At 33.5% G+C, this 26,333-nt stretch overlaps 1 protein-coding gene across 11 annotated transcripts in view; it reads left to right on the plus strand.

The window, feature by feature from the left end:
• STAG2 (stromal antigen 2) overlaps window positions 1-26,333 on the plus strand; it is a 136,519-nt gene that overhangs the window by 72,248 nt on the left and 37,938 nt on the right. For 10 of the 11 annotated variants that reach the window (XM_038588251.1, XM_038588250.1, XM_038588246.1 and 7 more), the window contains 12 exons: window positions 1,357-1,453; window positions 5,512-5,588; window positions 9,423-9,627; window positions 12,320-12,471; window positions 14,508-14,581; window positions 15,695-15,818; window positions 16,631-16,729; window positions 16,825-16,904; window positions 21,505-21,612; window positions 22,987-23,098; window positions 24,805-24,922; window positions 25,596-25,699. In XM_038588251.1, the coding sequence (XP_038444179.1) occupies window positions 1,357-1,453; window positions 5,512-5,588; window positions 9,423-9,627; window positions 12,320-12,471; window positions 14,508-14,581; window positions 15,695-15,818; window positions 16,631-16,729; window positions 16,825-16,904; window positions 21,505-21,612; window positions 22,987-23,098; window positions 24,805-24,922; window positions 25,596-25,699 (1,350 nt within the window). Of the gene's footprint in view, window positions 1-1,356; window positions 1,454-1,758; window positions 1,844-5,511; window positions 5,589-9,422; window positions 9,628-12,319; window positions 12,472-14,507; window positions 14,582-15,694; window positions 15,819-16,630; window positions 16,730-16,824; window positions 16,905-21,504; window positions 21,613-22,986; window positions 23,099-24,804; window positions 24,923-25,595; window positions 25,700-26,333 lie in introns of those variants that run through there. The other variant, XM_038588254.1, reaches the window with a different exon arrangement.

Below are 26,333 nucleotides of genomic sequence, written 5' to 3' on the forward strand. Positions count from 1 at the left end.
ACTAGGCTTTCTTCATTGAATTGTCTTGGCATCCTCGTCAAAAATCAAGTAATCATCAATAAGATGTTTTCTTTTTGATTCGCACTTTTATTCCATTGATCTACAGTTTTTGTCCTTAATCCAGTACTGTGTTGATTGCTGTAGCTTTGTAGTAAGTTTTGGAAATAGTGAAGTATGAGTTCTCCAACTTTGTGCTTCTTTTTCAAGATTGTTTTGACTATTGTAGATCTCTTGCATTACCATAAGGATTTTAGGATCAGCTTTCTAGTTTCTGCTAAGAAGCCAGCTGGATTTTTAATAGGGATTGCATTGAATCTGTAGATCTCTTTAGAGAGTATTGTCATCTAACAATATTAAGTCTTTAGATTGGGGGAAGCCCAGGTGGCTCAGCTGTTTAACGCCGCCTTTAGCCCGGGATGTGATCCTGGAGACCTGGGATCAAGTCCCACGTCAGGCTCCCTGCATGGAGCCTGCTTCTCCCTCTGCCTGTGTCTCTGCCTCTCTCTCTGTGTCTCTCATGGATAAATAAATAAAATATTTAAAAAAAAGTCTCTAGATTGGTAAACTGTCCTACTTATTTATGTATATTTAGTCATCAATTTGTTTTTGTTATAACATGGGACTATTAGTGCTCACTTCTGAAAAAAATTATTTGGTTCTGCATTTTCTCATTGACCCAGCCCTTTACATCTTTTTAAAGATTGATTGATTGATTGATTGATTGATTGATTCATTCATTCATTCATTCATATGAGAGAGAGAGAGAGAGAGAGAGAGGCAGAGACAAAGGCAGAGGGAGAAGTAGGCTCCACGCAGGGAGCCCGATGTGGGACTCGATCCCGGGTCTTCAGGATCACGCCCTGGGCTGAAGGAGGTGCCAAACCACTGAGCCACCTGGGCTGTCCCCTTTACATCTTTTAAAAATATTTTTGTTTTCTGGAACAATGGAATTTGCAGTGTTAATATTTTAAGTGTTATTTGTATTTAGTATAGTATCTTAGTCAAAAAGAAATATGGGGGTGATTTTTAAAAATAATTTCTAGGATATCCTTAATGTCATTAGAAAAAAAGTAATTTCACTTTATAGAATTGGGTCCCCTAATTAGTTTTCACATTCTTTTTAATGCAAAGTAAACTGAAGACTGATCATTATGTGCTATCAGGTGATTATTTTCCTGAATTTGGTTCTCTTTTGTTGTTAAAATTTAACATTAAATTTTAGTATACAAATATGTATATATTAATTTGAAGTAATGGGATACTACTTAATGTTGGAATTTAATGACTAATCAAACTTAATTCTTAGAACATTAGCAAAAGCTAATGGTTTTTTTTTCCCCCTTCCTCTGCTTGTAGTCGGTGGTAGATGATTGGATAGAATCATACAAGCATGACCGAGATATAGCACTTCTTGACCTCATCAACTTTTTTATTCAGTGTTCAGGCTGTAAAGGTAAGATACATTTATTTTGGAAGCAGAATGTTCTTAAATGGTCTCTTTTTTTGTTCCACCTAAATATATATTAGCACTTTATGTGGAAAATAATGCCAGGATACGGAATTGTTAGCATTATAATCATATAAAATGTATAATGGAAAAAAGAGCAAAGAACAAAATAAGAAACTCTGTTGAGACAGTTGTATTCATGTGCGAAAGTTAACTAAAAACTTGGCAATTTATAATTGTTATATTACTTTTATTAGATATATTTCCCACTTTCAGCATCTGGTTTTAGGAACAAAGAAATGGATTAAGAAGGGAGGAGGAAGATAATGAAGAGATACAGGTTCAAGTGGCAGGGAATTGTAAAGTGTAGGGAGTTTAAAAGTGCCATGAATAACAGTAAGTAAATAAGTAAGTAGGTAAGTAAGTAACTAAGTAAGTTAAGTAAGGTATTGGTGAAATTTCTAGGTGTTTTTTTTAAAGTAGAGAAGTTTTGGAGTGGGGTCTTGTTGCAAATGTTTTCACTTTATTTAAAAAGCTTTTGAAGTAGGAGTAGGGAAAATATAAAATACAGTAGTGTGGTCCCTGGGGCAAAAATATTTACTGCAGACATTTGGCAGGGAGACAAAATTATGTAAGTTGTGGCATGTCATACATTTTGATCTGGATCAGTAAATGATTCAGACAAAATCCTGGACAGGTTCTGATCTATTCTGTTTCTCCCTAATACTTGGCCTGTCCTTGAAGTTTTAGAAGATGTCCAGGAATATAAATGTTACAAAGTTTTCCATGAGTATTACATTTTTTTATGGAAGTGTCACCAAACACATGTGAAGTCAGGAGGAGGGAAATTTGCTTAAATATAGATCCAAGAAGTTAAGATCCTAGAGAATGATTGATTTAAGCAAATCTGTAAAATAAATCCCAAGAAGCAATTTATTTATAAATTATTATAATTCTACACTAATACTCTAAAAATACTGTTACTGGAATTATAAAACAAGTAACATTTTTACTGTTACTGGAATTGTAAACAAGTAACATTTTTAATTGAATTTTTATTATTTTGATTTTTTAACTTTGAAGGTGACATTTTAGTAAAAATAAATAGTTACATTCTTTTCACATTACTTTTCCTTTAATTAGCATAGGATTAAATCCTAATTCTCAAAATTATACTGTTTGGTGGAAAATTTAGATACCTGACTGTATATAAGGATTTTATTTCCAGTTAGGTTTTTAAAAATTTTATTTTAATTCCAGTATAGTCAACATACAGTGTTTTAGTAGTTTCAGGTGTAAAATATAGTGATTTAATAATTCCATAAAAACAAGTAACATTTTATGAACTGATGCATTTTATTGGAGGTTGATCACAACATTCAGTGCAGCATGCATACTAGATATTATGTATGTGAGGCCGGATAGACAAATATTAACTTCTTGAGTCTGATCTGCATAATACTGTTATCAGTTTTGAGAAATTTTAAAAACTGTCTTTTTAGAGAATTTAAAATCTTAGAGCACAGAGAGTTATCAAGTTTACTTCTTAGCTAGAAGAAGCTGCAAATCAATATAGAAAATTCTACTGACTCTGCTCAAAGGAAATGTAATAATGACAATATGATGAATCAGATTATACTTTAAAAAATAGGACAAATTAGTATTATTTATATTTTGTCTGTGTCCAGTCCATCTTTCTGGAGTAGAAGGAATCAGGTACCTGTTTGTTGTATTGTGTAATCAAGGACCGTGTCCTTTCTCTTCAGATTCTTTCAAAGTGGAACGTTGATTGCAGAACGACTGAACAGGTGCCAGAAATAACTTGATGAGTTGAAATTCTGAATTTTATCTTTAGTCTTCCCTGTTACACTGTAGTTTGGTCAGTTTCAGTTTCCTCTTTAGGCTTCTGAATTGTAATTTTGAAACACGGCTATAGTCAGCATTTTCCCTTAATCAGCTTCATTCCTTTTCTGGCACCATTGTGTTTTATGAATCAGGAGCTTGCCAACGGAACCTTTGGATATACTTTGCTGTATACTAGATTGTCCAGATTTTTTAAAACTGAAGGTGTTAAAAAACTTATCAGATAGATTTAAACACTGCTATAGTGTTTATTTTAGAATCAAGAAAGCTCCATAAAGGACAATTTATTTTGTAATCAAAGTTAAGATCATTAAGTACTTTCAAAACACACTTAGGATTATTTTGATTCAGCTCTTTTATAAGTGAGTTAGAAACATTTTTTTAAAGATTTTATTTATTTATTCATGAGAGACACACAGAAAGAGGCAGAGACACAGGCAGAGGGAGCCTGATGTGGGACTTGATCCCAGAACCCTGGGATCATGCCCTTAGCTTAAGACAGATGCCCAACCACTGAGCCACCTAGGTGTCCCAGAAACGTTTATATGTACTGTACTTTAGCCTTTTTCCTTTGGACTGAGGATTGTGATTGTGAGCATCAGTTATTTTACCATAGTTTTGCCTTCAGTATCTGTCAAGGTGTGGAGGGATATTTGACTCTATGCAGAATGGCTCCAGACTGTTGGGGTTGCCAAAATTGTGGCCAATGTTTCCTTCTTTCTTTCCTGGTCAGCTGTCCTTTTCATTTTACTAGTTTTTAGCAGTGTCTCTGCATATCTCTTACAGTCCACCCAATAGGCTCAGACATTGTATCCTAGTGGCACCTTCACACCTGCCCCAGGAGTGATGTGCATGGATTCTGTGACAGCTATTTTTTTCTGCTTATTTTTGGGTTTCGGGCTGTTATACAGAGAGAGGAACTTCAGAAATGGGGCAGTTGTCAAAATGTATGCCGTATGTTTGCTTTGAGATTTATTTATATATACATGTTTATTTTGTAGAAATAGTTTCAGGGATTGAGTAACTTATCCTCCTATAGCTTTGCCAAGTTTATAGCACCTGGGTATAAAATACAGGAAGGTTCTGAAGATAGATATATCCATGGCTTAATTAAAATTTAAAAACTCTTCAAAAGGTTTTTGAGAATGTGCTTCCTTAAGCAAGAGAAATGGTGCCTTCTTCCAGATTTGTTAATATTTTAAAGCAATCATGTAGTTCTTTAGTGTTGTGGTAAGTAAGGGCTCTTCACAGGACCACTAGAAGCTGATCTTTCTTGGGGGTGTCAGCATGATGTAGATGAATAATCTCAAGGTATTTAACTTCTTTGTTTTATTCTTTACTTCCCCCTCTGTAAGGCCAGTATATTAGTGCTTGCCTTATATTTACGGTATTCATAGTGATATGACTGGCAAGGAATAAGTAATCTAGCAATAGAAGTATGGTTTTTGAAAATCTAGTTTTTATATTTGTTCCTTTTTAAATAATCTGATACCCCATCAGTGGAAATTCATGTATGTCTTCTTCCTACACATTTTTTCCTAGAAATCCCTTTTCTGGTATTTGATCTCTACTTGGCTTTTACTACTTCTTATAATATGCATCCTTTTTCCTCCCCTCTCCTATCTTCCTTTGAAATTCTAAATGTCCTTATCAGATTCTTTCTCTCTGAAACACCTGATTTATGCTTTTTTTTGTCTGACCAATAGCTTTTATTGTCATTATCACTCATTAGGGCATTTCTTATGTACTACCTTCAATAGTTTTTATTTTTCCTCCCTCCTTCTCTCCCTCTTTTTCTTCTTACCTTCCTGTTTTTGTTATTCTTTATTTAAACTTCCAACTAGATGACAGATGGGCAGAAACTAAAACTTAACTTTTTATGTTTATTGGAAGCCCTTATAGAGGATGATGAGATGTAGTTGCTATATATGCTTAATAAAGAAACCTGGCTAACGTGGACTCTACCTATCATTCATTTTCTTATTCAGGTTTATCCTTAAAGTTTTAATTGTTACCCTGGATGCTGCCTCACCTTTGATGACATATATTAAAAGGGATTAAGCCAGTGTATATATCGTAGGCAAGAGTAGATTAAGGAGAGTAGAAATGTGATAGAGACTGACAGTGTAAGCGACTGACTTAGAAGTTCTCTTTTATTCATTCTACAATGTATATTAACTTCTTACACTTGGAAATTTCAGGAGTTGTCACAGCAGAAATGTTTAGACATATGCAGAACTCTGAAATAATTCGAAAAATGACTGAAGAGTTTGACGAGGTAACTTACTACCCTAAATGTTTTGATAATTTTATGCATGTTAATCTTGATTTACTCTTGAAAGGATGGTGAAATTCTGAGTATTATTGTTATGGATAATAGCTTTGTCATCACATTTAATCAAATGATAGAAGTGACCTTGGGCAAGTTGTTTTCTTAACATTGATTTCATCATCTGTGAATAATACTCTTTGGTAATAATACTTCTCTTATAAGCCTGTTATGGATTTAATTCAGTAATGGTTGAAAAATTTCATAGCATTTTATAGTGCCTGGTGTATAATAAGAACTTAATAAATGGTAGCTATCATTATTGTCAAAAAATGAAAACTTAAAGAATATAATTTAGTGCCTAAGAACATGTCTTGAAATATTGTTAAAGATACATTTGGTCAATATTTGGGGAACCAGGTAGCTTAGGCAAAGGATTGTACAGTTGACCATTGAATAGAATGAGGGTTAAGGATGCTGACCCTCCCCCCCCCCCCCCGCCCAACATGGTAAAAACTATATAACTTTGGCTCCCCTGAAACTTGTATAAGAGCCTACTTTTCACTAGAAGCTTTAGCGATAGTCGAGTAACCAACATTTTGTATGTTATATGTATTATATACTATGTTCGTATAATAAAGTAAACTAGAACAAAGAAAATGTTATTAAGAAAACCATAAAGAATGGGATGCCTGGGTGGCTCAGTGGTTGAGCATCTGCCTTTGGTCCAGGGCGTGATCCTGGAGTCCCGGGATGGAGTCCCACATCAGGCTCCATGCATGGAGCCTGCTTCTCCCTCTGCCTGTGTCTCTGCCTCTCTCTATGTGTGTCTCATGAATAAATAAATAAAATCTTTAAAAAAAGGAAACCATAAAGATGGGAAAATAAATTTACAGTACTGTAGGTGTATTTATTGAAGAAATTCTGTGTAGAAGTCGACCTGTATAGTTCTAATCCGTGTTATTTAAGGGTCCACTCTTTATATGGTTATTATTTAAAATATCCTTTATGGGGGTGTCTGGCTGCCTCAGTAAGTGGAGCACACAACTTTTGATCTTGGAGTTATGAGTCCGAGCCCCATGTTGGGTAATGAGATAATTTTTTTTGTACTGAGATAATTTAAAACAAAATCTTTAAAAAATATATCCTTTATGTTTCAAATATGAGTAATAAGAATAATACAAATAAAAAGATACTACCTTAGACTTGAGTGAATCCTGTATCACAGTGATGCCTTTGAAGTATTGTTACCAACAAAGACATATTTAGATTTACTATAATGTAAGCTCCTTCATGGCAGGGATTTTTGTTTTGTTTACAGCTGCATTCCAGCTCCAGCAGCTTTACTCTTCAAAACTTGTCACTGAATTTTCAGGTAGAAAGTCTTGTCCCATTTGAGTTTTACTTAACCATTTTTTCCTTGCTTACTATGATGAAGGAGCTTTCAACTATCATTCTAAAAGACAGACAATAGTTGTTTAAAAAGGTTTGATGATCACTAAGTGCTATTAATCAATCTCCAAGTATTTAAGAGGTAATTATGAGTAATGGTATTATAGTAATCTTCCCTCTTATCCCCGAGGGATACATTTTAAGACCTCCAGTGGATGACTGAAACCACACATAGTACCAAACCCTATATATATATCGTTTTTTTCCAATAAGTACATAACCTGTGATAAAGTTTATTATATAAATTAGATCCAGTAAGAGATTAACACTAATAATAAAATGTAACAATTATATAATAAAAATTATGTGACTGTAGTTTCTGTCAAAATATCTTTTATACTCACCCTTGTGATGATGTAAGATGATAAAATACCTACATGATGAGATATAGTAAGGTAAATGACCTAGGCCTTGTGACATAGTGTTAGGCTCCTTCTGACAATACCTTAGAAGGAGGATCATCTGCTCTGGGACAGAGATTGACCGTGGGTAACTAAAATGTGGAAAGTGAAACTATGGACAAAGGACAATGGAGGGCGGGGGGCATGACTACTTTATTTTAATTAACTTACTAATATTAGATGTTTTAGTGAAATCCTTTTTACTAAAAGGAAACAGCTATTTAAGAATCCTAAAATCTGATTTGTGTCACAAACCAAGTTGCTGACAGCAATTAAGATGAGACATTTCAATGTAGTCACTAAATGATTAATTCAGAGATTATGGAAGAAAACCTTTTTGTGTAATATTAGGATCTTATTTTTTTTAAATGATTTTATTTATTTATTCATGAGAGACACAGAGAGGAAGAGAGGCAGAGACAGAGGCAGAGGGAGAAGCAGGCCCCCTGCAAGGTGCCCGATGCAGGACTCCATCCCAGACTCTGGGATCATGCCCTGAGCCAAAGGCAGATGCTCAACTGCTGATCCACCCAGGTGTCCCCAATATTAGGATATTATTCTCAGATGAGAAATAATGGTTCAGCTTATATATTGCATGACTTAAAATTAAAAAATATATTGTTCTAATGACAATAATAAGAGGGGTGCCTCGCTGGCTCAGTTGGTAGAGCATGCAACTCTTTATCTTGGAGTCATGAATTCAAGCCCCACATTGGGCAAAGACTTCATTTCATTTATCTTTTAAAAAGATTTTATTTATTAGAGAGAGAGAGAACACGCATAAGTGTGGGGGAGGGGCACAGAGAGAGAGGGGAAGCAGCCTCCCCACTGAGGAGGGAACCTGACATGGGGCTCAATCCCAGGACCCTGAGATCATGACCTGAGACAAAACCAAGAGTCAGACGCTTAACTGACTGAGCCACCCAGGTCCTCCTAGAGTTTACTTAAAAAATACACACACACACACACACACAGTTTTATATATATATAAAGCTTATATATATTATATATACACACAGTTTATATATATATATACATAGTTTTTATGTATAGTTTTATATATATACACAGTTTTTTTATCTATATAAAGCTTATATATAATATATATAAAATGGTTAAAATGGTAAAAAATATATGTATAGATAATGGTTTAAAAATGGTTAAACTGTACTAATAAAATGGTCTTAAGTCTCTAGAATACTCTTAAGAGAATTCATTTATTTAGATAGCAAGTTATTGGGGGGGGAGAAAATCTCAAGTGGACTCCCTGCTGAGCACGTAGCCTGACTTGGGGCTCCATCCCACAACCTATGAGATCATGATGTGAGCCGAAACCAAAACCAAACGTCAGATGCTCAATTGACTAAGCCACCCAGGTTCCCCGTTTAAGGATTTATTTTTAATGATTTATGGAGATTCTCAGTGTAACTTCATTGGAGAATGCCCCATCTTTATATATAATACTTGAGTACTAGTGTTTCCAGGCTGTACTAGCTACATTTCCATTTCTTTTTAAAATTATGTCATTGTGTTAAAAAAAATGTCATTGTTGACTATTTGATGTTCTTGAAACTAATAAAAATATACATTGTAATCTTTTGATTATAAATCATACATCACTTAGACTGGTTGAAAGTATGATTTCATTGTTTTGAGTCTTTAAAAATATAACATTGGTATGCTTTTGTATTAAGGAAATTCAGTAAGTGTATCTTTGTTTATAATGTTTTGCTTTGATGAAAGCTGCTTTTTAACTTGGAGTAATTGGTATATATTTTTATTTGTTAGATTGAATTCAGAATATCCATTTTGGTCTTAAAGAGCAGAAGTGTTCAAGGGTAGCTCCCACCTACTTTAAGGATTTATTGGAGAAGAAAAGTGGGGTAAAAGAGGCTTTTTTTAGCTTCTGCCTAGGTAGGGTATTTCTTAAGTGAAATTTTATTAAATCATGTGTTTTAAATGAAATTGCTGTTTAAAATTTTTGTTTTAGGATAGTGGAGACTACCCACTTACCATGGCTGGTCCTCAGTGGAAGAAGTTCAAATCCAGCTTTTGTGAATTCATTGGCGTATTAGTACGGCAATGTCAATATAGTATCATATATGATGAGTACATGATGGATACAGTTATTTCACTTCTTACAGGATTGTCTGACTCACAAGTCAGAGCATTTCGACATACGAGCACCCTGGCAGGTCAGTATTTAGAAATTTTTTATTTGCATATTTCCTTAGATTAGAGACGAAAATGATTTTCGCTAAAAGAAATGAAATAATCATTACTCAGTAATTAATTTTGCTTATGGAGTAATGACTAACAGGACCACTATCCCCTGTCCCCATGTGAATTACTGGGATTGGAATGATACTATCAGTTTTGATTCTGTGAAGGTATACTATAGTTAGTATATGGTGATTTTCTTATGTTGTCTCCATTTGATTACTATGCCACAGAAAGGGAAAGAGGTGGATAGTAATGCATTGCATCTTGAAAGAGTTTTACCAAGGATGATATTGATAGCAATTTAGGGGGAATCTTCAGTCATTTTGGATATGTAGTCCTCATGACCTTATTTTATCTCTAATATGAGCTGTCCCTCCTGGTTTGATGGTCCCTCCCTGCAGGATGACGTTTACTCTTTAACCACACCACAAAAATGGATTTTTCTTATGTTTCTGAGTAACCTTAGACTGAGCTAAATTCTTTACTTTTTGAAATGAATTATGTTTTTGAGCCTCACATAGTTCTAGGACAGTGATTTTTGATTTTGGTGTTTATAAAATCTTTTGGTTTCTCTCCTTGCTAAAGGTAAAATTGTTGATACATGATTACTGAATATGTACTGTTTGGTTTCAGCTTGATAAAATCAACTAGGCACTCAGTATTACAGTAGTATTATAAGCCTTAATGGTAGAATATATTGGTTTATAAACATTTTTTTCATTCTCTAAGTGTGGGGATGTTTTTTCCTTTAGAATATTTTCCTGAAGAATTAAAGCTGTACTTTTGCTAAGTCCTCCATTTTCATAAAATAAATTACAGGTAATCTGGGGGAAGTGATTAGAAGAAAAAGTGCAGGCAGTCTTACTATAGGATTTTTGTTTTTAGATTGGAAGTCACAAAATATAAATGTGATCTTGTTCTATGAACAGCATTTAATGTTAACTTGGTGGCTTAAAGTAAATTAAAATAAGTATGATGGCATAAGGTGAATAGTTTTAGATCAGAGTAACAAACTAGTTTGCTGAGGGAATGAAATAGCTCTGAAGAGAAAGTTGAGAAGCCCTTTTAAAGAGACCCAATAGCCACAAATTAAGATTTGGTTTTGTGTTGTTCTCTTATGCAATGAACCAGATCTGACATACAGTCTGGAGTAAACTAAAAAGGCGTAAAATGGTGAGATGTTTCAATTAGTAAGTTTTAAATCACAGTTTTCAACGTGGATGGAACTGGAGGGTATTATGCTGAGTGAAGTAAGTCAATCGGAGAAGGACAGTGTATGTTCTCATTCATTTGGGGAATATAAATAATAGTGAAAGGGAATATAAGGGAAGGGAGAAGAAATGTGTAGGAAATATCAGAAAGGGAGACAGAACATAAAGACTCCTAACTCTGGGAAACGAACTAGGGGCGGTGGAAGGGGAGGAGGGCGGGGGGTGGGGGTGAGTGGGTGACGGGCACTGAGGGGGATACTTGACGGGGTGAGCACTGGGTGTTATTCTGTATGTTGGTAAATTGAACACCAATAAAAATTATTTTATTAAAAAAAATAAATCACAGTTTTGTCTCAGGAGCAGGGGTTCGGTAACAGAAGGTCGGGATCTGGAGGAAGTGTAATAAAACGTACTTTATTGAGTGATACTTTTCTTTGTACTTTGACTTTTCATTTAGATCTATACTTCATAATTTCACCATTGTCTTTATGCTGGCAATATAATAGAATAAAATTAAAGGAAATCAGTAACTGATGAAATTCATTTTTACATATTGTAGTTTGATATGAAACACTCAAGCTCCCTGTACTTTTGGTAACCAAGATAGCTATGTGACTGCTGTAGGAACCAAAATTTACTGAGAAGGTGAATTATGATTTCTGACAAAGATAATTGTAGGGGACACATTTTAGAATAGTGGGATTTGAGCATAGTCTGAAGTCACATCAGTTTTGAATACTGCTTTAACTACTTAACTGTGTAATCTCAAGGAAATTATTTACTTTTTTTCTTAAAGATTTTATTTATTTATTCATGAGAGACAGAGATGGGGGGTGGGGTGGGCAGAGACCTAGGCAGAGGGAGAAGCTGGCTCCGTGCAAGGAGCCTAATGTGGGACTCGATCCCAGGATCATCCCCTGAGCCAAAGGCAAACACTCAACTGCTAAGCCACCCAGGCTTACCTCCTTTTTTTTTTTTTTTTAAAGATTTTATTTATATTAGAGAGCATGAATGAGGAGGAGGGGCAGAGGGAGAAGGAAGATTCCCCACTGAGCAGGGAGCCTGATGCAGGGCTCAATCCCAGACCCTGAGATCTTGACCCCACCTGAAGACAGGTAGTTAACCCACTGAGGCATCCAGGCTCCCCCTGAGGGAAATTTCTTAATCTCCATGGGCTTGTTTCCTCATGAATGAAGTGGAGATGACACATAACTTTGAGGGCTCTTTGTGAGGATTAGGAGGAGATAATCCACGAAAAATACTTAACATAGGTAACTGACAAAGTGAGTATTCGTTACACATTAGCTGTCATTTATTGTCATTTGTAGCAGCTGTATTTTTCTTTTCTATTAGAAGCAGAACAGCTCATCTTATTAATTTCTCTTAATTTGAGATTAAATTGTAAATTTTTGCATCTGTGAGACTAATTTAAAAATTTTCCATTTAAAAATAGCTATGAAATTGATGACCGCTTTGGTGAATGTGGCACTAAATCTTAGCATTAATATGGATAATACACAAAGACAGTATGAGGCAGAACGGAATAAAATGATTGGAAAACGAGCCAATGAGAGGCTAGAACTCCTGCTACAGAAGCGGAAAGAGGTAAACTTTTGTATTGAATATTTGAGCTGTTAATCCATGACCAACTTTGACCTTAGTTATATGTTTGCTAGTTCACCAGATAAATTTTTTGGAAAGATTTAAATTTACTATTTCAAGTTGTTTAAATATCTAGTTTTGTTGAGTATCCATGCCAACAATACCTTTTGTGAATATTTTCTTTCTGTGTAGACTAGGATTAAGAGTTCAGGGTTTTTGATAATGTCCTGGGCCAGTCAGAGAAGTTGTTTTAAGCCTTAGTATTATTCATCTCTGCCATGAAAATGTCTCTCCTAACTTCTTCCTTGAGCTTGGTGTCACAATGAATTCAGGTTTCACTTATGTGACATCACTCTGAAAAATAACTTATAGGCTATTTATGGTGTCTCAATTACTGCCCATTTTTTTGGTAGTATGGTGGCAGTTGATTAACATGACTGACTGACCACCAGATTTAACTTTGAATGAGGAAGACATTTTTCATCCCTATGCTAAATAATACTAAATAAAAATATCTTTTTTAGAGGGGGGAGGGGCAGAGAGAATCTTTTCTAGTTTTTTTTTTTTTAATTATTATTATTTTCGGAGGGAAGAGAGTGAATCTTAAGCCGGTTCCACACTCAGCATGGAGCCTGATGCCGAACTCCCATCTAACAACCCTGAGATCATGACCTGAGCTGTAATTAGGAGTTGGAAGCTTAACCAACTGAGCCACTCGGGCAACCCCTAAAAAAAAATCTTCCAATGTTGTGTTTGTGACTTAAATTCTTTCATTAGTGACACAGTATTTTGCTGATATTGGTGATATTCATGTTTACTTCTAAAAGGTAGAATCTGATGTTTCAAAAATGTTAGTAATGCATTTAAGGTAATATTTGCCATGGTAATCCAGAAATTACTACTTGATTTTTGACATATTTGGGGTTGATAATAGCCATAATTTTTAGTTGGTTATTTCTGAGATAGTAAGTTTTTTAAATGCCCTGACTCAACAAAAGCCTAAAAAATCTGGTCCATATTTCCCCCCTACCTAAATTCCTCATCTTTTCGATACAGTTTGAACTGAAGAATTGACCTTTTTGCCTTTTAACTTAGTTAATAAATTTAATCGGATGATTTATTAGGTAAACATAATGCATGTCTTACACCTTGAAGTTATGGCCCAATTCTTAAATATAAATTTAAGATTGTGAGCATAGAATGAGTGGATAAAGGTAAAAGGATTTTGAGATTAAAATTCCTGTGCAAATACAAGATATTGATACTTCTTTCTGGGTTAGAGTTAACTTTTTGATCACCTTGTACTCTGACTATTTGTGCTAATGAATATAAGAAGTGCATGCCCTTGTTAGCAAGAATATATTCATGAAAAGAAAACATTTTTACAAAATTGCAGAATATAATCTCAGAGCTGTTTGATACTTAGACTGTGAAAGATTTTTCTCCTAACTCTCAAACTCTGAAACAATTTTGTCTTAATTATCAAACTCTGAGTTGAAAATAATGGGAGTAGATAAGTAAACCAAGATTTTAGAATGTTTACTTGATTATTTAAGGTGAGTCTTGTTTTCTTCAAAAGAATTTAGCAAGGGTAACTTTTAACCAAGTTACTTTACTAAAACCTCTTTTGTTCTTGAGCAGGCACAAAAGTTAACATTACTTTTCTTTTTCAGATGATAATGACCAAGATAATGAAGTATTGTTATGCTTTTTTGATGAACATATATGTTATATAATAGATGAAATGTGTTGTAATAAATAACAGATTTTTTATGTCCCTTTTTACAATGGAAATTTGTGAGCCTTAGAAAAGGCTAATCTACCAGCTAAACGTTAAAAGCCAAGTCAAATATTCCAGGTATCAAGGAACTTTAGCTACCTGACCTACAACATCTGTTAATATTTCTGTGTGGTTACTGTTGTCTAATAGAATTAAGAATTAGACGTAATCACCAAAATACTGGAGAAACCTGTATTTGTACTTGTAATAACTTTTTGTATTACGTTATAATTGAAAAGAAATAATGTATTCTTTTCAGCTTCAGGAAAATCAAGATGAAATAGAAAATATGATGAATGCAATATTTAAGGGAGTGTTTGTACATAGATACCGGTAAGTCAGGACATTTTTTCTATGTCATTCTTAATTCTAATCCGGTTTGGATACTTAATGGTTTAGGCAGGATAAAATAGTGGAAAGAGCACTGGAATAAGATCAGTGTTACAAGATAAGGTCTTCCACTGATTGAGATACTTTTGTCAGGTTATTTAACTGCTCTGAACTTGATGTTTCCTCTCTGAAAAATAGGGTAATATGCTTGACTTGCTGCCCAGCAGATGGAATCTACTGTAATTAGGAGCTAGGGTACAGAATACTTAATTGCTTTTGGATGTACTATGTTAGTAAAAACTATACATGATGGTTCTGGATTCTTCTCTGCTGTTTGTTTGCATGTTAGTGGGAAAGTTTGGATACATTTAAGTATTTTCTTTTACTGTTTTGAATAAGCAGAGGAAAGAATTAGATAATCTTATCATTTCTGCTGTAACCGATTCTTTGAATGTCAGTGGTGGCATTTTTATTTCAACTTCTCCCTCACTTCTCAACTTGGCAGTTACTGAATCACTTCCTTTGTAATATCCTTTGCTCCATTCTTACCTTTTTGTTTTCTATTGTCACCATTACCTTAGTCTATCCTCTCTCATTATCATACCTAGAGATTATTGAAGTTTTCCTAAAACATTCTTTTGTTGTGCTACCCCTCTGCTTAAAAGTCTTAAATGATTCATCAGTACCTACAAGATGAATTCAAAATAATTTAGTCTGATACTTTAAATCCAAATGAAGCTTGGCCTCAATGTTATGTGTGACAAATTCTCTTCTGGAAAATTATATTCTAACCAAATAATGTGCCTGCTGTCTTCTGAACACGGCTGCCCAGCAGGTGTGAGCAGAGACTGAAATATGGCATATTCTAAAAGATGGGTATCTGATTCTGTTTGTAATTTTATGTAATTTTAAATATTTATGTGATGATAATTATGCTTTACCAAGTTATCTGTAAGCATTCAGAGGTCATGCTTCAGTTCTACCTTTCAATCCCCAGTAATCTTTAAGATAGCTATGTTCATACTAGGTATGAAGTATTTGGCGTATCTTGGATAAATCATTAATCCTGTTGTTATAGTGGGACTAATATACATAATTTTTCCTTCCTCCATGCAGTGATGCAATAGCTGAAATTCGAGCTATTTGCATTGAAGAAATTGGCATTTGGATGAAAATGTATAGTGATGCCTTTCTAAATGACAGTTATTTAAAATATGTTGGCTGGACTATGCATGATAAGGTAAGATATGCCATTAAAGAATGTTACTATAGGTACATAATCATGGCTATCTACAACTCTCATTCCTAATGAATTATCTGTGTATAGGTATACCTGGGACCACATTCCTATAGGCCTTACTCCTTTATTCTTTTTTATCTGTTCCGTGAAAACATGATCTCCTTTGCATAAAGTCCCTAGATTTTTAAAAATCTTCGTAACTGATTTAGACTTGAGTCTTGAATTACTTTTTGTAGTGAAACAAACATTAGAATCATGCTGGTGTTAGTGGTTAGGCATTTTATTAGAGCAGTAAGAGGAGTGTTCTTAAAATGTGAGTGCTATATACTTTTTAAAATGTTTCTATCTTTTCTTCTCTATTTATAAACATGTATCTTAGCCAGATTATAAATTACAACTTGGCCTCTGACATTTAAAAAAAATTTTTTTGTTATTCTACCTTTTTCTTAGGCTGTCTCTTCACTAGCATTGAAGTTCTTTGCATATATCTTTTACAAATATTACTTTCTGTAAAGGAAAACTTAATGTGAACTATGCTACTGTCATTCGCAATAGTATTGCTCTGAACAAATTTTCAAAAAATTTTCATTTGACCTACAGAATTAGTAACCTCAAAGGTATTTAGTATTAAATGTATGTATTGATTCCTATTTTTGCATTATCCAAGATGAGAGGTTTTGAAAATGAGAGTTTTGAAGAGTTGTATATAGAACATTTAAAAATTTAAAGTAGAAGATACTATATATGTCTTGAATATTCAGGTTGAAAATATGTAGAGTTTTAATGAATTTTTCTTCTCTTGCTTCATTTAGCAAGGTGAGGTAAGACTCAAATGTCTCACTGCTCTACAAGGGCTTTATTATAACAAAGAACTTAATTCCAAACTGGAGCTTTTTACCAGTCGGTTCAAGGTTAGTATTAATTACTTTAAGTTTAAAATTTATCTGTTGTTTGTAAATATTTTTCTCTTACTTTTACTTTAAAAATCCTTTTTTTTTGTCCTTAGGATAGAATTGTGTCTATGACCCTTGACAAAGAATATGATGTTGCAGTACAAGCAATAAAATTACTTACTCTTGTTTTACAGTAAGTATATACTTATTGCATATTGCTAATGTCCAGATATTTAAATAATACGTTAGACTACATGGTTTAAATTTATGTGGTTCTAAATTTTAATAACTTAAGTCATGGAATTTTTACAGCTAGAAGTTTAATTTTCTCATGTAAGGTTGAGAAAATGGAAAGAGGTAACCATTAGAGTCGAATTTTAAGTGAGCTAGGAATTCATGTGTTCCCATTCTAATGGTCAGTTTCCTTTCCATCTCACTAACTTAGCTGCCTTTGAAATGAAATTAAACACTTGAGTATATTAAGTGCACTTATTATATTTTATCACACTTTTAGAAATTAGTATTTGCTGAAAATTTTCTGTAAACAATCTGAATTTAAAACATTTTGTTATATTAAAATGTAATGATGCAATTTTCTTTTTCCTTTTTAAAAAACTTACCATTTTAATTTTTTAAACTTTAAAAAATTTTTAAATTGAAATAGAGTTGGCAAATAATAGTAAATTCATTTCAGGTGTACAACATAGTGAATCAGTAATTATCTACATTATGAAATGCACACCACAATATGTGTATTATAGTATTACTGACTATATTCCATATGATGTACTTTTCATTCTTGCTACTTAATTATTTTATAACTGGAAGTTTGTACCTCTTAATTGCTTTACCCATTCCCCTACTCCCCTCCCCTTTGGTAATAGTGCATGAGACTTCCCTTTTCTCCACATTCTTGCCAACACTGTTATTTCTTGTAGTTTTGATACTAGCCATTCTGACTGGTGTGAAGTGATAATCTCATTGTGGTTTTGATTTGCATTTTCTTAATGATTAGTGATGATCATCTTTTCATTTTTCTGTTGGTCATCTGTATGTCTTTGGGAAAATGTCTGTTCAAGTCCTCTGCTCAGTTTTTAACCAGATTTTTCTTTTTGATGTTGAGTTGTATGAGTTCTTTATAAATGAAAATAGTACAGAGGTTCCTCAAAAAACTAAATATAGGAATATATTAGGATTCAGTAATTCCAGTTCTGAGTATTTACCTGAAGACAATGGAGATACTAATTCGAACAGATACATGCACCCCCGTATTTATTGGAGCAGTATTTACTATAGCCAAGACATAGAAGCAACATGAGTGCCCCATCAACAGACGGATAAAGATGTGCCATATGTATATTAATGGAATATTAGAAAAATTTAGTTTTAAATATATTTTAAGTGTAAAGTTTAGTGGCAATTTAGTGTGTTCACCTTCTTGTGAAGCCATCACCATTATCCATATCCAAAACTATTTTTATCATCCCATACTAAACTTTTGTACCCATTAAACACTAACTCTCCATTCCTTCCTTCCTGATCAGCCTCTGATGACCACTGTTGTACTTTTTATCTCTATGAATCTGACAATTTTAGGTAATTCATATAAGTGGAATTTTATAGTATTCATCCTTTTGTATCAGGCTTATTTTACTTAGTAGGTTCAGAGTTCATTTATGTTGTAGTATATGTATCACGTTTTCATTTACTTTTGAGGCTCAGTAATATTCCATTGTATGTTTATACCACATTTTATTTACCCATTGATCTGTCAGTGGACATTGAGATTGTTAGCATGATCCAAATGACAATTTTGCCGAAGGATATTTTTTAAAACATAGCATGCTACTTTCTGACACTCATGGAAAAATTCATCATGTAATAATAGCCATTGAAGTTGTGATAAAAATTAATGAGTGATGGCTTGTCCAGTATCATTTTAAGTTGTATTGTAAAACCATAGTAATTTTTAAATTTTGGTACTGGTGTGTGAATAGACTGTGATTACTAGCAGAGAATAAAGAATAGAGACAAATGCAAACCAATCCAGGAACCTAGTATAGGGTGAGGGTAGCATTTCCTATAAGAAAATAAATGGTTTTTTGACAGCTAGGCTCTATTTGGAGAAAAATATTTTTTATTATTTTTTAAGATATGTATTTATTTATGAGAGACACACAGAGGCAGAGACACAGGCAGAGGGAGAAGCAGGCTCCATGCAGGGAGCCTGATGTGGGACTTGAACCCGGGACTCCAGGATCACGCCCTGAGCCAAAGGTAGACTCTCAACCACTGAGCCACCCAGGCGTCCCATATTTGGGGAAAAATTAAATTGAATTCCCATTTCATCCCTATACAAAAATAATTTCCAGATGGGTGACATATTTAAATGCAAGTAAATGAAACCATTAAAGTACTGGTGAAAACTTGGGGAAGATTAAATATTTTCATTTTATATGTAAAATGAGCAAGATCTCTCTGAACATGACATAAACCCTAGACATTAAAAAAATCTTTAACTACATAAAAATGAAAAATGTATGACATGAAATACCATAAACTCAAAAAACCAATGACAGATTGGTCAAAATATTTTTATCATAGGAGACAGTTTCAGTAAATCAATTTGAAGAATGGAAACCCAATACTAGTCAAAAGTTAGGGAACCAGGGATGCCTTGGGTGGCTCAGTGGTTGAGCGTCTGCCTTTGGCTCAGGTGTTGATCCTAGGGTCCTGGGCTCAAATCCTGCATCGGGAGCCTGCTTCTCCCTCTACCTATGTCTCTGCCTCTCTTTCTGTGTCTTTCATGAATAAATGAATAAAATCTTAAAAATAAGTTAGGAAACCAGAACATGGACAGGAAGAAAATAAAAACTGAGGGCAGTCCGGATGGCTCAGCGGTTTAGTGCTGCCTTCCGCCCAGGTTACAGGGCGTGATCTTGGAGTCCTGCGTCAGGCTCCCTGCATGAAGCCTGCTTCTCCCTCTGCCTGTGTCTCTGCCGATCTCTCTCTCTCTCTCTGTGTCTCTCATGAATAAATAAAATTAAAAAAAAAAAACCTGAAACATATGAAAAGATGTTTAGCCGCACTTTGAGACAGGTAGATTAAAATGAGATCATTTTTAATTTGTTGCTTGATAAAGATACAAAAGTGGTAATACACTGTGCTGTTGAAGCTGTACAAAAGCAAGTCATTAAGCACTGTGATGGGGGATTATAAATGGGTATAGCTTCTTTGGAGAAAAGTTTGGCAGTGTCTACATTCAAAATTTTAAATGCTCAACATTCTCTAACACAGCATTATTTTTGAAATAGAATTTTTAAAATAATCTAAATGGTTATAGAGGAAGAAGCAAAAAATAATATGTAAGATAATAGGTATTTTGAGCAGTCTGAATTATTGGATTTTCTTTTTTAGTTGGGCCTAAAAATTATATATACATGTTATGAAAGTATTTAAAGAATCCTGAAATAAATAAGAAAGTTATAATATTCTACATGTATTTCTGTAGTTTTTCCTCCATAATACCCTGTGGACATCATTCCTTGTTCCTAATATTTTTTGAAGGATAATAGACTCATTTATGTTGATTTAGCCATTATAAATACCTAATAAATGAAACTTGTCAAGAATATTCCATCTCAGATAATTAATATGAGTGAACTACTGCACAAATAACTAGCTATACTTTAACTGATTTGATTCAGTATATGTATTTTCATTATAAAATGACACAAGTGGTTTTTCCAGTAACAATTCAGTATTGTACATAGTGTAATTTAAGTCAAAATGCTTTAGGAACTTGAAGTTTAACATTTTGGTTTTGTTTCTCTCAAAAAAAGGTAATATTTCCTTAGGCATCAGACTTTTAGAGACCGTGAGCAGAGCAAAAAACCAGAAAGGATCTGAGCTCCTCAACGAACCATCTAATATACTTCATACTCTTTTTTCTGATGGTGGTCCTGTGGTTCTCAACTTACATATATTGCTAAAAATCTAGATTGTTTATTTCATAGCAGACTAAAAGCAAATCAGCAGGTAAAGAGGTGCCAGAGGGCAGGACCCTGAAAGCAGAGTCTATAAGGGAAGAACTCGACAAGGTTTACCCTGGGGTACTGCGGCTGATGAGCCTTAAAAATGACTTATTTACCAAGAACCTTTTATTTATTTTGTTTTTAAAAAATAAGATCGGGAAAATGAGCACTACATTTTAGGAAGATTTTTCCAATGGTAGATCGTAATTAAAGGTCTTTGGCACTTAAATCTTAGTTATTTCAAAAATCTATTTGTATTTCCTCATATGGTGTTGAGTACATGGTGAATGAAATATTCATCATTGTGAAATAATTGGACTATTACCACAACATTAAAATGTACCATCTTCTTAATATTACTATGAAGTATATAGAATGTTTTCAGTGATTATTAACTCTAAGCTCTCAGAATGCTACCACTTAATTTTTTTACATTAGTTTATGTTGTTTTGTCTTCCTTTTTCTTTACCATCTTTGTCACATTATCACTTTTCTTCACCATGTGTTTCTGTACATTTGTATTCACTCTAATTTTACCTCCCATTGATCTTAGGTGTTAATAAAATATTCAGCTCTTTTGTCAGGGCATGGTTTTAATGACAGATGATAATCAAATAAGGTCGATTTTTTTTCTTTTTTTAAAACACAAATTAGTATAAAGTGTACTATTTTTTTTAATGTATGAGCATGGGTCATTGTATTCAATATCCTTAAAATTGAGTTGTCATTGAAACTGTTACTGTTTTTTTTTTTTTTTAGGAGTAGTGAAGAAGTTCTTACTGCAGAAGATTGTGAAAATGTCTACCATTTGGTTTATTCAGCTCACCGGCCGGTAGCAGTAGCAGCTGGGGAATTTCTCTACAAAAAGTAAACCTACATTTTTGTTATTTTCTAAAGTATACTTTTATGACAGTAATTTATTATACCATATTCAATACTAAAATATATATAGTTCATTTAAAAAAATTATTCAGTTCTGGTCAAATACAAACTTTCATATTATACTATTTCCTTTAAAGGTTTCAATTCTCTAATTTTCTTGATTTTTAGAAGTTAAATATTTAATGAGAAATGTCTTTTTTTTTCTTTTTTTTGAGAAATGTCTTTTAATAGTTAAAATATATAAAAACAAAATATATAAAACTATCTGTATATGATGTTGACTTTTTCCTAATTTTTCATTCTTTTATCTAATGTCAGCTTCCAGTTATTGCCCCATTATATTATTTAGTCTTACGCCTGTTATTGCTTTGCTTTAGAAAATACTAAGATGTTTTGCTTCAAGTGTTTGATACAGTTTGACCTAAGAATCCCCAAAATCCTATAGTCATTTTTTTTTTAATTTTTATTTATTTATGCTAGTCACACAGAGAGAAAGAGAGAGAGGCAGATACACAGGCAGAGGGAGAAGCAGGCTCCATGCACCAGGAGCCCGATGTGGGATTCGATCCCGGGTCTCCAGGATCGCGCCCTGGGCCAAAGGCAGGCGCCAAACCGCTGCGCCACCCAGGGATCCCCCTACAGTCATTTTTACGTTGCTATAACACCTCAGATTAAGTCGTGTGGATAGCCGTGTGAATATCTGACCATAGAAAACATTCAACAAATGTTATGTAATGGCTTTTAAGAAGACTAGCTTGAGCCATGTGGACTAAACTATATCTTTGTAAGATTTTATTAAAATGCCTGTTTGGGAGGGGAAAGCATTTATTAGAAAAAGTACATGCTGTACAATGTTCATACTCCAGTTTTCTATTCACTGCTGTCCAATGATAGTTTTTTGTTATTTATTAGGAAAAACCACCATGATACCCATAGAAAGAGGCTACTAAATTCAGACTTTGAGATAATTGTGCAAGGAGGATAGAAGGAAAATACGTGTTCAGTTTTAAAGAGCTGAATATTTATGTAGATTTATGTGCATAAATGGTATGGGCTAGTGTGATACCTTTATAAAAGGAAATGGCCACCTAAGATGTAATTTTTAAAAGAAGAATCCATAACTTCATAAAATTAACCTGAGAAGTTAATTTAAGAGGTCTTAGAAGTACCATTAAGTATAAAATAAAAAAATGTTTATAGCAATTATTTACTTGGGTATCATGTTGGAGCATACTCTACCTACCCAGGTCACATTTACTCTCCTTTGTTAGATGCTTAAATAATGAATCCAAACAGTTTTTAAAATTAGGAAATATGATTTTTTTTTGTTTTAAAAGTAATTATTTTCATTGGTCATAGGCTCTTCAGTCGTAGAGATCCAGAGGAGGATGGAATGATGAAAAGAAGGGGACGACAAGGTCCAAATGCCAACCTTGTTAAGACATTGGTTTTTTTCTTTCTGGAAAGTGAGGTTAGTTGATGTGTTGTACATTTTATACTTATGTTAAAAACAAATTGGAGGAGTTGAAATGATGTACATCTGAAAATCTTCCATGTATCACAGTAAATCTTGGATATAGAATAGAGTTGTGCCCATTGCACAAAATAAAAAAAAAAAACTTCCTACTTTTAGTAAGATGTTCAAATAAAGGATTTATGTATAGTACCAAGAGTATGAATTTTGGAGTCAGAAAGACCTGGTTACCAACTGGGCTTTTCTAATTTATTATTTGTGTAACTGGTTTAGTTACTTAATTTTTCTAAGCCTCATTTTCCTTGTAGAAATGTGGGTAATAATTTTTTAGGTAATATTGAACTAATCCATGTAAAAATTCTTTTTATTTATTCATGTAAAACTCTTAATACAGACCTTGCACTTTTTTCTCAGTATTTGGTACCTGCTTTATTATTTTTGTTATAGAAAGGGATTTAGATTTAGCATCTGCTCTTTTAGGTCTCCCTCAGATTGATAATCTGCCTGTTACCAGAATTTCAGAGGATATAACATACATTTTTGGCGTTCATATTATGTATTATTCAGTTACATTTTAGGGTCTTTAGATTTTTTTATTTTTTCTGTATTTAGAAATACATTTGGTTTTTGCATATTGACTTCATCTTTAACTTTACTAAACTCCCTTATTTTAGTAAATTTTAAATAGATTCCTTGGGATTCTCTGTTATTTGCAGATAACAATAGGTTTACTTTTTCCTTTACTACATTTATGCCATTTTTCCCCTGGCCTTATTGAACTAGTAAGGACATCCAGGAAGATGTTGAATAGAAGTGGTGAGAGTAGACATCTTGGGATTGTTCCTGATCTTAAGGGGAAAAATATCCAGTATTTGTATATTCTGTTATTAGTTATAGGTTACATGTAGTTGTTTATGTTTAGGATGTTTACTTCTATACCTTTTGCTGAGTTTTATCATCCATCTAACAAGAATGGATGTTGAATTCTCTCCAGTGCTTTTCCTGAGATGATTATTTTATTGTATCTTTCATTATGTTACTATTTGAATTATGTTGGTTTTTTGAATGTTGAACCAACCTTGAATTCCTAGCATAAAACCTAATTAGTCATGATCTATTTATTATCCTTTTTATATATTGCTGGTATCACTTTGCTAGTTTTTTGAGGATATTCCCTATTCCCTCTATGTTCATGTTAGTGTTGGTCTATGTATTTTTTTATTTGTAATGTCTTTGATAGGTTTTGGTATCATTGTAATGATAGTCTCCTTAATTTGGGAAGCTGTAGGGTCTGTTAAGCGAAGAGAAATAATATGCTTTATGTTGAACTGATAAGTACACATTTTTTATGTTAAAGTACCCATTATCATTTCCATTATATTAAATTCATAGTGTATGAATTGGTTAACTGAATGTGGTTAACTTATATTGCATCCAAATAGGCACTAAATATACATGCATATACTCTTTTCAGAATTAATTTTATTAGCTTTTGTAACGACTGTTATGACAACTGTTTAATGATACTACCTAACTAGGTTTACTTAGCAAGCTCAGGCAGATTCTTTGTCCTTTTTTTCATTTGACCTCAAAAACCAGATAGCTGTTTGAGTTTGTACATGGTGCCATCAAAGCTTCCATTCTTTTGAGTTTAGACTAGTATGCTATTTGTCTAAGAGCACATTGCTCTTTTTAAATTTTAGTTGCATGAGCATGCAGCATACCTTGTGGATAGCATGTGGGACTGTGCTACCGAGCTACTGAAAGACTGGGAATGTATGAATAGCTTGTTGCTGGAGGAGCCACTTAGTGGAGAAGAAGGTAAGTGGGTGTTTAATTATGGTATTTTTTGTTGTCTAGTCAGTTTTGAAAATAGATTTTACTTATTCCATTTGTTTAACTTTAATAGTAAAACGTAATTGAGTGCTTGCTTCAGCAGCACATATACTAAAAAGTAATTGAGAGGCACCTGGGTGGCTCACTCGGGCGTCTGACTCTTGATTTCAGTGTGGGTCATGAACTCAGGGTCATGAGATTGGGCACTGCGCTGGGCACAGAATCTGCTTGAGATTCTCACCCCCTCCCTTTCTCCCTGCCCCTCCCTTTGTCTCTGCCCCTCCCCTGCTTGGGTGTTCTCTAAGTAAATAAATAAATCTTTTAAAAAAAGTAATTGAAAATCTTTGAATAATTTTGTTTTCGAATTTTGTACATGAATATTATAATAAAGAAAGATGTAGTTGCTATCAACATCGAATTAAATTTTTTTTCGATATATGTCTTCATACTTTCTTTGGGTAAATGGAGGACCAATGGTACACAGATTTGTACTGTTGAGTAAAGTTTAACTAGTTCTAATCCTTTCTGTGATGCAGTAATGGGATTTTCTTTATTACATTTGGTCAGTTTCTATCAAAGACAAAAGGATTGTTATGTAATACTTATAAGTGGCGTATAGGGAAAAGATATAGGTTAATTCTTTATGATTTTTTTTCAGCACTAACAGACAGACAAGAGAGTGCTCTGATTGAGATAATGCTTTGTACCATTAGACAAGCAGCTGAATGTCATCCTCCTGTGGGAAGAGGGACAGGAAAAAGGGTATGTTGGTATAGTTTCAGTATTCTAAAGTATGTTTCTCCTTTTTTGATACCATTTAAAATATTCTTGGTTGTAACTATAGAGCCAAGTATTTGAATCTTAACGTTTTGATTTTCAAAACAAAATCTTTACTAATACATATGTGTTAGAAGTAAATTTTAAAGCATTAGCAATTTGGGAAATATGAGTTCCTTCTATGAGATACTTTGTTACTACAGGAGATAAAGTGACTGTCTTGTATTTTGCTTTATTTATAGATTTGCTTTTTTTCTTTGAATAAAAATTAGACATTAAAACATCATTCATTAAAATTAAGAAATCCATATTTCTTTGGATTATATTGTAGTGCATCACTGCGAAGTTCACATATATTTGCATTATAGACTAAAAATCCACAGCCTTTTAAACTTTTTTGATCACAAGGCACAAAAATACATGTTTTGTTACATATATAACATGTATAACTGAAACAAAACTTGTTCAAACAATACAGTATGTGACAATTCTATTTTGTTTTCTGTTTTTTTTCCTTCTTTTTCTAATTGATGATAGAATTCATGCTATCATGAGTGAATTCGTGTTGAATTCATAACCCATGGATCATGGCCCACACTTAAGAGTGGGCTGAAATGCT

Source organism: Canis lupus, chromosome X (assembly GCF_011100685.1).
Source record: "Canis lupus familiaris isolate Mischka breed German Shepherd chromosome X, alternate assembly UU_Cfam_GSD_1.0, whole genome shotgun sequence".
Lineage (NCBI taxonomy): Eukaryota > Metazoa > Chordata > Mammalia > Carnivora > Canidae > Canis > Canis lupus.